The sequence below is a fragment of the Ictalurus punctatus genome, chromosome 2 (genome assembly GCF_001660625.3).
Source record: "Ictalurus punctatus breed USDA103 chromosome 2, Coco_2.0, whole genome shotgun sequence".
NCBI lineage: Eukaryota > Metazoa > Chordata > Actinopteri > Siluriformes > Ictaluridae > Ictalurus > Ictalurus punctatus.
In genome coordinates this window covers 415,001-425,901 of record NC_030417.2, presented here as the reverse complement: position 1 = coordinate 425,901, position 10,901 = coordinate 415,001, and the positions used below count along the sequence as shown (strand labels likewise).

Here is a 10,901-nt window from a genome sequence, read left to right as displayed (position 1 = left end):
TTTTCTTGAAAGAAATAAAGTAATTGAAATATCTTAATTAAAAAAAATACATTTCAAATGAGATAATTCTTGAAAATTTGATAACACAATGTAACATTTTATTTTTAAAAATTTCATACAATTTTTATTATCTATTTAACGTTGGTAGTAAGAAAGCAAACTTTTGGTAAAAGTAAGCAATTAATATACATTAATCTGACGCCTGCCGACGTGTATTGACTTTAATTTTGAAAAGGAAAAGGAATCAGTCTAACCAGCGCTCTTTGTGTGACAGAGAAGGCGGAAATCTGCCGACCAATCAAATTGCAAGGGGCGGGGCTAAAGTGCTCGAGTGTCACATGCCAAACTTCAGCCTGCCGAGAAACTTTCAACGGATCTGATCAAAGCCGGCAACTTGATCAGTTTGTGTTAAAACCACAGCTATGTGGCTGTTTGTAGCTTTAATTAGTTAATTTAATGAACTAAACTTTTGGATTTCTGTAAAGATTTGATCTGTTAATGTAAATAGTTTGTATCTTTGTAAAGATAAGGTACCATATATGTATATACACACAAATTAATCCTAACTTAAGTAAGATTATTTATCAAGGGTAAAGTTTATGACTAGTCATGTTTTGCTTTTAACAAGAATGATTAATTAAAGACACTAGAAGGATGTTCTAATGAGTGGAACAGATCATTGGTGCTACATTTAAACAAGCTTTCTTGATTGATCAGCTGATTTAGAGAAGTCTGATCTGATCTGATCTAATCTGCATGTTGAATTCGACACTGAATTGGACATCATGGGAGAGCAGAGAAACTGGGACGGAGAGGCGGACGAGAACTGTTTCTCCAACAGCGAAACGCAGAAGGAAAGCCAGGTGCAGGTTTTTTCGGAGCCCAGTGCCAGTGCCAGGCTCCCAGAGTCTCGGGATCAGATGGAGACCCACTTGTACAAAAGGAGATGGCTGATCGTGATTTTGTTCAGCTCTTATTCACTTTGTAATTCCTATCAGTGGATCCAGTACGGCATCATCAACAACATTTTCATGAAGTTCTACAACGTCGACTCCTTCACCATAGATTGGATGTCCATGATTTACATGCTCACCTACATCCCGCTCATCTTCCCCGTCACGTGGCTCCTGGAGAAGAAGGGGCTCCGCGTGGTGGCGCTCGCGGCCACGGCCCTCAACTGCGCCGGCACGTGGATCAAAGTGGCCAGTGCCAGGCCCGACCTTTTTCCTGTCACCTTTCTGGGTCAGGTGACCTGCTCCGTGGCTCAGGTGTTCATCCTCGGGATGCCCTCGCGCATCGCTTCGGTGTGGTTCGGGTCCAATGAGGTTTCCACCGCATGCTCTATCGGGGTTTTTGGAAATCAGGTGTGTTCATTAAGAAATTTTAATTATTCATTACTGTATAATAATCCCACACTCTCAACGTATCATCTACGATGTACCAGCCCAGTAAAGTGCAATGGGGACGATCACTTTAAACGTGCATCGGTGCAGGGCCACTTCTGAACATTTGGGGGCCCTAAGCGAGGCCCACACCAATCGTAAAATTTTACATATACAGAATACTCAAAACAGTTTAATAAACAAAGTAAAAACAAGTGAACCAGAATATTGTACAGTATTCGGTATTAGCTACCTCTAGTTAGCAGAATTAAGAACGTGGACGAATTGCCTAAATCCAGTTAATTAGCATAAATTTCTTAACCAGTGTTTTGAGTCTGTTTCTCCATTTCTGATTTTTTTTTTTCCTTTTTGCACTTTTCCACTTCACATGATACGAATCACCACTTCACGATTCCCGCTATTGATGTTAGTCTCCTTATTTTATTACAAAGCTCTTGATGTTAGGATATTTAAGTTCATACCAGAGAAACAGTGGTGTTGAAGTTTAATGATACTTCCATTTAACATCTACGCAAGTACATCACGGGAAAATTAAACATTCTGATCTTCATGTTGGTTTATCCTTTTTAACAACAAATGCCATCTTCACAGGCGAAACCCAGGACTCAAACCAAGAGTAGACATTCAGCTCTATTCATTCTTTAAACAATCAATTTAATAGGACACACCTGGGCAGCAAGAAACACCTATCAGTCACATGTTCCGATATTTTTGATTGGGGACTGTACTGAAAAATTGGCATTGCTGTTCCAGTATTTTTGGAGGGGACTGTACCTGAGACTGGGTTAACAAAGACTTAAATGTTGATCATAGGGCATTATCGGATATTTGTATTAATCGGGTATTAATATTCCAAATCTGAAGCGTCGGCACTTTGTGAATCTTGTTTTGGGAAGATTCTGGTTCTTATTTGTTCCTCTAGCTTTATTGGGCACGTAACGACTAAGGGTATTTTCACCATCATGGAATTAACTCTGTGCATTATTCTGTGCAGAGACAGAGACTTCCATCTTTAATTTATTTAAGATAAAGCCAGCTGTGCCAGGGCAAAAGGAAGGGGGTATATACCTGAGATCACGGCAAGGAGACGAAACCCCCGGTAGCTATATTGTACTAAGGTTTCTGTGGTTAACCCAGCACCATCTCATGAAGTATGGTAACATTGAGCCCCTGAAGTAAAAGCCCAGGAATGCATGAAACAAGACCTTGCAGAGATGTTCAGTAAAACTCAAGCAGCAAATGTATTCCTGCATCACATTTGGGACCGTGTTATTGATTTGCTACCGGGGGGGTATCACCTCCTTAAAATAGTCCTTCATTGCTTGCGTAGGGTGAAATGGAATCCGCTTTGCTGCAAGTACCCCCGGTAGTAAATCAGTGGTGCAGTGTGATGGGGGAGACCTTTCAGAGGTTCAGAGACCTTTTCTGAACACTTGATTTGATTTTACTGAACACATCTGCAGAGTCTCAGTAGGGTTCCTGAGGCTTTCAGTTCAGGGGCTCAGTGATGTTATTTCCCCACACGCCAAAATATGGTGTCTGGTTAACCACAGGAGCACTAATATAATGTCCATACTGGCGGGGGATGGATTCAATTTCAAATACTGTCCAGTACCCTCCCAGAAATGTGGAGAATTCTAAGGAGCTGTTTCACCAGTCCTACGTGAGATATCTGGCAGCTTCAGAGTCGATCACGGCTGGAAGAAAGGTCTCACTTGATACAGGATAAACATGCTGGTTTATTATACTTTATAGACACAGTAAGAGGAATAGTAGACGTGGTCACCTGAGATGGTGCCTTGATTGGAATAAGCAAGTAGGCTCAGTTGGTGTTCTTGAACAGGTCTGGTTCTGGCAAGGTTATTGATTCCGTGTGTGCGAGGCCTCATCCTGTACTCCTCCGTGCATGCTTTGACCTGGGCGTAATGCCAGTGAGTTAAAGGTTAACTATAATAATGTATTTTTTGTGAAACGTACTTAACTTGGCCAAGTTATTTAAGAAAAGTTCTGTTTTGCAAGCGCTATATATTGCCAATGGCAGCAGGTCACTTCACAAGCTTTAAGCCTCATTAAGCTTCATTCAGAAAACAGGTCACGCTAGGTTAAAGTCCTTTTTCATAACTCGTTAGGTATTTTTGTTTCAACAGTAAAATCTCACAGGATCATAAAGCCACGATACGAGACATATCCCGAGACATATCCCAATATACAGGCTTCATGAGACCCTGAAGGGCCATAATCAAAGTCTAAACTTGTTGGACATACTTAATATTCAATTGTATTGATTAACACCAATAATCTATAGGCTCTCAAATTAGAATAGGAAGTTTCTGTAGGAAAAACTAGAGCTAACAGAAACTATTCAAGCGTATGCTCTATTACATAATAACATTTATTATACTAATTATAGTAAAAGGGTTTTTTTTAATCAGTGTATTATATAGTTTAATTACATATTATGAGACACCAGATGCCGTGAGGAGAAACAAGATTAGCCAGTTGGGATGATGAAGTTTTCCTGTTTCTGTTTGGAAGCTACTGGAGATGAGAGACGGTGAAGTAGTTGCTGGAGTTTAACTGCAAAAGAAACGTAGTTCAGGATTTATAATATAAGGAGCTATTTCAGTAGAACTGTCACAAGTTGTGACGAGCCAAAGGAAACGCCCGGTCAACTTGAAATTCCTGCTCGTCAACTTGGAGTATCTTCTCAACAGAGTGACGTCAAATCAACGTGGACGCTCCGAGCATCAGAAGTAAACAAAGCAGCGTTTAAATGATTTAAATGATTTATGCTGTATATACACTTTTCTGGTTCTGTAGGCCGTCTTGCACACGCAGCATTTTTAAGATCATGATGCCAGGAGACTGTGAGGGCCATTCCATCAGCTTACATTTCTTGAAGTTGTTCCTGGTATATTTTTAAAGCAGTCTTTTTTCAGCTTCTGTTTATTGACTGCCGTATTTCCTTCCAGATTTACTGGAATCCATTCTTCCATCCACCAACACACTGTTAGTGCTCCCTGTGCCACTGGATTCCACACAAGTCCAAAGCATAATAGATCCACCCCTAGGCTTAACAGTTGGTGAGGTGTTTTTTTGTTTGTTTGTTTGTTCTTTTAATCAAATGCTACACCTTTTTCCACAAACAAACCTTTTGTTGGTTATGAAACCCAAGAGTTCCATTTTTACTTCGTCAGTCCACAGCACTTGTATATAAAGTGCCTCTGGCTTATCTGGATGTTGTTTGCATACAGTACAGTACATCAGACATTGACTTTTAGGCTCCACAGTAGAGCAGTGCACCACCACATCTGTGTTAAGTTAACCTTTCTGGAGGTCCTTTGCTGTCATGTAGGGATTTTGATTTTGTATACATGCAGTTCTATCTGTCATTATTCGTGACGTTTCCAACAGCGGAAACTGTGTGAGCTGGAAATGCTTCGACATCTTTGTCAAGTCTTTTCCTTCTTTGTAGGTATCAACGAGGTTAATTTTCAGATCCTCAGTCAGCTGCTTAGAGAAATTCACGGTTGTTTAAAGAGTCAAAGAATTTGTTAAGCTCTGAAATTATCATCAGCTGGCAATTCTTAAATGAGAATTCTTCGCCTGTCTAATGAACCCAAATTCGTAAATGAGTCAGTTTAGGCCTAGTGAGGTAATTAAATTCTGAGACTTTGCAACTGGAAAGATTTCTAAGCAATTCGAAACAAAACTATTTGTTTAAAAAAAAAATTGAAGTTGATCAAATATAACAACTGTGCATTAACATTTGCAACATAAATATATATATATATATATATATATATATATATATATATATATATATATATATATATATATATATATATATATGTATATGTATATGTATGTATGTATGTATGTATATTTGAACAATTTTGTAACATGACATTTCCCCAGGGGTGCCCCCTGCATAGTAATGCAAATGCATAGTAATATAGAATATACATGGAATACAGGAAGTCTTTCTAAACATATTAAGTGTTTCTTTGATTTTATTTTGATCACTTTGCTTATTTAGAAAACAATTGAAGTTACTAATGAAACTCAAAATCATTAAAAAAAAAAAAAAAGTATTTCCAAAGCTTTTTGACTCCGCCCATTTTGTTAGTAATAATATCATGTTATTTTGCTGTTGATCAGAAACATTAAGAAGAATTTTCTCATTTTTAGCGTCGGAAGCTTCTTTTTGAACCTGGACCGTTGTTAATTGTCTCCGTTTACCTGTTTAAAGATCAGGGTGTTGATTTAAAATGTCCTCTTTTTTTGCTGATCCGTACCTCGCAGCTCGGCATCGCCATTGGATTTTTGGTTCCGCCAATCCTGGTTCCAAATGTGGAGGACATGGACGAGCTGGCCAATCACATTCAAGTGATGTTCTACATCACAGCAGGCGTGGCCACATTCCTCTTCATCCTGGTGATCATGGGTGAGGAAGCCAAGAGAATAACGTGATAATGCCGCTGAGCTGAGCTTACACACACACCTTCAACACATTTATCCATTCAGCATTTAAAGGTCAAGTCTTCTTACATTTTGTGCTTCATAGTATTTTTTTATTACTTCAGCAATATAAACATTACTTCTTTTCCTGAACGCAACACAGAGCTCTGTATCTCTTAGGCGTCTTTTCATCATTCGTTAAAAAAACTAAGGTTTTAGAAGCAAGATTAGAAGAAACTAGGACTGCGTAATGTCTTAAAATTTCAAAGGTTATAATTAATTACATGGCATAGTTTTCTACTTTTTGCAGCCACACTTACATTTTAAAAGCTGGACCTGGATATAAAACACACATTATTAGCATCTTCAGTGGAAATATAGCTTTAAAACTAGAGTCAGAGCAGGTTATCTTTCTATCTACACGGCCGGGTCGCCCGTGATCGCCCGCGATCGCCCGTGATCAGTGGAAACACCGGCCTGAGCAGATAACAGGAAGATTTATGAAATATGCGCTTAAATAATTTTTCTTTTATTGCATTCTGTTAGTGATTAAAAAAAAAATTAAAACAGCTTAAGGTAAATTTCACAATCATTTCATCCTACATCTTAAAAACATTTTTAAAACGTCATGAGTAAACGATTTCAAGGCTTTCCGGAGGTTAGTATTAGATTTCCTCCTGGTTTTAACTCCCTCACAGCTCAGCAAGTCTGCTCTTGTTTTTGACAGATCGGTGAAACACAGTTAATCTGCTGCACTTCTGCACTTCTGGGGGTTTTTTTTGCTGTCATTCACATTTTTTATAGATTTGCTTTCGAAAGCATTGTGTCATGTGATCACTGCTGTAACATCCGACTGTTAGCTGATGACTAACACGTCACATCTTCCTCCTACAAATCTCTCTCTCTCTCTCTCTCTCTCTCTCTCTCTCTCTCTCTCTCACACACACACAGTGTTTCAGGAGAGACCCGCTCTTCCTCCGTCTCAGTCTCAGGCTTCAGCTCGTCTCATCCCCACAGAGAGCTATTCATACTTGTCCTCTATCCTCCGGCTCCTCCGCAACACGCCCTTCATCCTGCTCATCATCAGCTATGGTAACACACACACACACTCATATATACCAGACCAGTGCAAACCATACTATAATTGCTCTGACAGTAGTTGTTTCTGATTGGCTGATGAGTATATAGTATGGTTAAAACCCTCGTCACTGTTTAATTCAATCAAAGCTGAGAATTCGCTCTCTACATCGCTTTTTAACCATCTCTCACAAGGTAACCATAGTAACAGAAATGCTAAAAACAGCTCGTTGGGCTATGTGTTGAATGAAAGAAAGAAAGAAAGAAAGAAATAATAATTTTGTCAGTGAATGCATTAAGACTTTTCATGCGATATTTCAGCAGAATATATAGACACGTCTCCGTGAGTGAAGTCCGAACGATAAAACCGCGATTATAATGTTTTACTTCATTTTACTTTTAACTTTAGAGGAAATGTAACGTTAAAGGATAAAATAGCGAATTAATAAGAACTGTTGTTAAAAATGTCATTTTGCCACGTAACCTCCTAATCAGGTCCAAAGTAGAGCTGGAATGAAGGGATTACAAAACACACTGAGCCAAATATTCTCTTACAAACACACACACACACACACACTCAGAAATAAGACTTTACAGAGACTTCCACCACATTTCTACTGCAGTCATCAGTTCACCTGAAAAAATGAATAAATACATTTCAGTTTAAAGCCAGTTACTTACTGTATTGGGAGAAATGTGGGCGTGTCAGCGAGGAACTCTTTTCAGCATATCGCTAGCTCACTAAATCAGCTAACGGTCAGACTGAAACACGTTTATACCGAGAAACAGCAAAGAAACTCGTCTGTTACAGCTTTAAAACTGGAGACTCCTTCCAAAAATGTTAAATAAGCAGCTCCTTATAGTCACGATTAAAAAAAAATCTGTTTATTAAACCCGTCCCTGTGAACGAGTCGTTGCTATAGAAACGATAACGCATCAGAACCAGCGCATTGATATAAACCTGCTACTACTATCAGAGCTGCTCTTCTAGAAAACTAATCACCAACCTCCTGACCAATCAGAATCCTCTGTGGTTGTGTGTAAATATTCGTATGGTTTCAGGATTGAACGTCGGCTGTTTTTATGCCGTGGGTACGCTGCTCAACCAGATGATCATCAAACACTACCCGGTAAGTTCGAAGCAGATTTCCATCAGCAGACATTTTTACCACAAAAATCTATTAGTCGCGTCTTCTCCTTTCCTGAAGAAAGACAAACCGTGGCGCATGGGAGCATCGTCTGATCACGTTTCCGTCTCAGATCTGCGTAACGGCTCGTAACGTGACCATCACAGTAACTGCGGTTCCCTCGATCCCCGCCTCCGGATGCCGTGATACACCCACAGCCTATTTGCTTATAAACAAAGCCGCAGATTTGTATTTATTTGTATTTATTGCCTGGACCACGTTTAACAAATACAACATGTCGGTTAAAAACTCGCAGCTAGTTTTAATGAAGGAACAACAAACAAAAAAACATTTATTTGGGTTTATTTAGAAGACTAGTGATACTCTAAAAATAAAAAATCATATCATGGTACTTCAAGACATCGTTACGATACACAGAGTTTAAGATTGCTAACAGATTGCCAGAAAAAAAAATGTATACGTTTTAAATAAAATTTTAAAGAAATAAACCTTTAAAGATTTAGTTTGATACTTTATATTGTTTATATTATTATTACACTTTTTATATTACTATATGTGCAAACATAAATAAACACTAAAAAAAAATGTAAATAAATAAAATAAATGCGAGATTTTCACTGTTACATCTGACAATTTTAAAGATTTGAAAACACTAATATTGAATCAAACGCTTCCAGAGATTGTTTGTGGTGTTTTCAGATTATGTTTAAAGCATAAAAAATATATTTTAAAAAACTCTAGATATCTCAGAAAAGTGCATTGTGACATAAAAGAAAATTCATCAAGTTGGTTGTTGTTGTTGTTGTTGTTTAATTCTACAAATCAATCACGATACCTCAGCACATTGTATTGTGACATAAAAAAATGCCTGGAAATTTTAACCTAATCCTTTTTAAAGATTAGAACCTAGTTTGTAATTGTTTTTTTGTTTGTTTGTTTTTTATTTAAAACGAAAAAGCATTTTTGATATCTCAGGAAAGAAATCTGTGTAAACTCTGTGTAAAGGTTCAAAATCAAATGCCTCCAGAGTGTGTAACTGTTCTATAAACAATCTTTTTAAAGTTATATGAGTAATATCCGCTAATTAATACTCATCAGAGATCAATATTCTATACGGACGTTTCACCCAGTCCTAGCTCTGATTAAAGAGCTAGTGTACACATGAAGAACAGTGTGTACCGTGACTTTTGACCTCGTCGTGAGCAGAAATCTCGGTCCCATGGTGTGTCCTGTCCTCTCTCACACTCGAGCCGGAGGTTACACTGATTACAAAACGATCGGCGGTAATTCTCACACGTTCTCTTGAAGGTACGCATCGGATTGCAGGGCATTCTGGGTAAGCTGTGCTCCCTACGCCTACAAACGATCGATTAACGGAAATCCTCTCTAAAGAGTTTAGTGGACTTAATCGAGGTGAAGTGCAGAAGGAAAATTCACAACCTCAGGTTGTTTTGCATCAGTGTGCAACCACTTTGGGGGTTTTAACCCAGGTGTGTAAACAACTGGAATAAGTCCAAAACCTTTCACAGAACCAGGGTTCTCTTTCTGAAAATGCGTTTCATTTCAAATCACAACGGTTTAATAAGTGTAAAGGGGACACACGAATTTGAATTACAAGATATGTAACACCCATTTCACCTCATTCTTGTAGAATTTATTCAAACACAATGACGAAATGACTGTAGTAATAGTAATAATAATAAGAATAGTGCTTATACAGACTTATTGAAAATGACACATTGTCCTACTGTATGGCGAATATGAGATCGTTGTATTGATATCAAAGCAGATTATGTATGTACAGTATTAATGGTGTGGGGATTCGACACTTTGAATCCCCACTCTGGGTTACTGATCAGAAGGGCGTTGGTTCACGCCCCAGCACCGCCAAGCTGCCGCTGTTGGGTCTGGACTGTATCATGGCTGACCATGGTTTTAAAAATAACAACAACAACAGAATTACAACTGAGGCTCAGTTATATTCGCTGTTGGGTGTTGTAGCTAAAACAATTCCTGTTATATATGAAAAATACTACGAACTAAACTACAGGATTACAGCTGAGGCTGAATAACGCAGGTGTTGTCATTAATATTGTATTTAAAAACTACAGAATAGTGTCTAAAGTGTGCGAGTGAGCTGAAGTACAGTTAAAGCCGCTGGTGTTTCAGGGTGAAGAGGTGAATGCTGGGAGAATCGGACTCACCATCATCATCGCCGGTATGGTCAGCTCACTCATCTGCGGGATCTGGCTGGACAGAACCAAAATGTACAAGTAAGGAAGAAATAAACACTTTTCTTTACACTAAACCACAGACTTTATTGAGGATTTAGACAGAAATAAAACATTTGTACATGTACAGTGCCCTCCACTAATATTGGCACCCTCAGTAAATATGAGCAAAGAATGCTGTGAAAAATTGCCTTTATTGTTGAACCTTTTGATCTTTTTGTTAAAAAAATCCACAAACATACTCCGCTCTCATGGATATCAAACAATTACAAACACAGCACAGGTTCATCAAAAAATAAGTACATTTAGTAAGAACTTAGTATGGATTCGCTCCCTTACTTCACACAGGGCTGTTTATCCAGCAGACAGTGTGATCCCGGTGACCTTTGACCTTTCACCAGGGTTGAACATATTTTCTCAGCTTGTCGCTATGTGATAAAGAATTTCTACCTGAAATCTTTATATATATATATATATATATATATATATATATATATATATATATATATATATATATATATACTGCCACAAATAACTTGATATTACTTTAAATTCATCATGTGGCGGTTGGTCAGGATTCA

The 10,901-nt window shown here is 38.2% G+C and overlaps 1 protein-coding gene across 3 annotated transcripts in view; it reads left to right on the top strand.

The window, feature by feature from the left end:
• Positions 1 to 323: 323 nt before the first annotated feature.
• The window catches only part of flvcr2b (FLVCR heme transporter 2b), a 17,675-nt gene continuing 7,097 nt past the window's right edge, over positions 324 to 10,901 (top strand). For 2 of the 3 annotated variants that reach the window (XR_008397966.1, XM_017450967.3), the window contains exons 1-5: positions 324 to 1,364; positions 5,709 to 5,850; positions 6,816 to 6,956; positions 8,004 to 8,071; positions 10,259 to 10,362. Coding sequence is in view for 2 of the 3 variants with exons in the window: in XM_017450967.3 (XP_017306456.1) it covers positions 786 to 1,364; positions 5,709 to 5,850; positions 6,816 to 6,956; positions 8,004 to 8,071; positions 10,259 to 10,362 (1,034 nt within the window). In the remaining variant the exon portion in view is untranslated. The remainder of the gene's footprint in view (positions 1,365 to 5,708; positions 5,851 to 6,815; positions 6,957 to 8,003; positions 8,072 to 10,258; positions 10,363 to 10,901) is intronic. The other variant, XM_017450974.3, reaches the window with a different exon arrangement.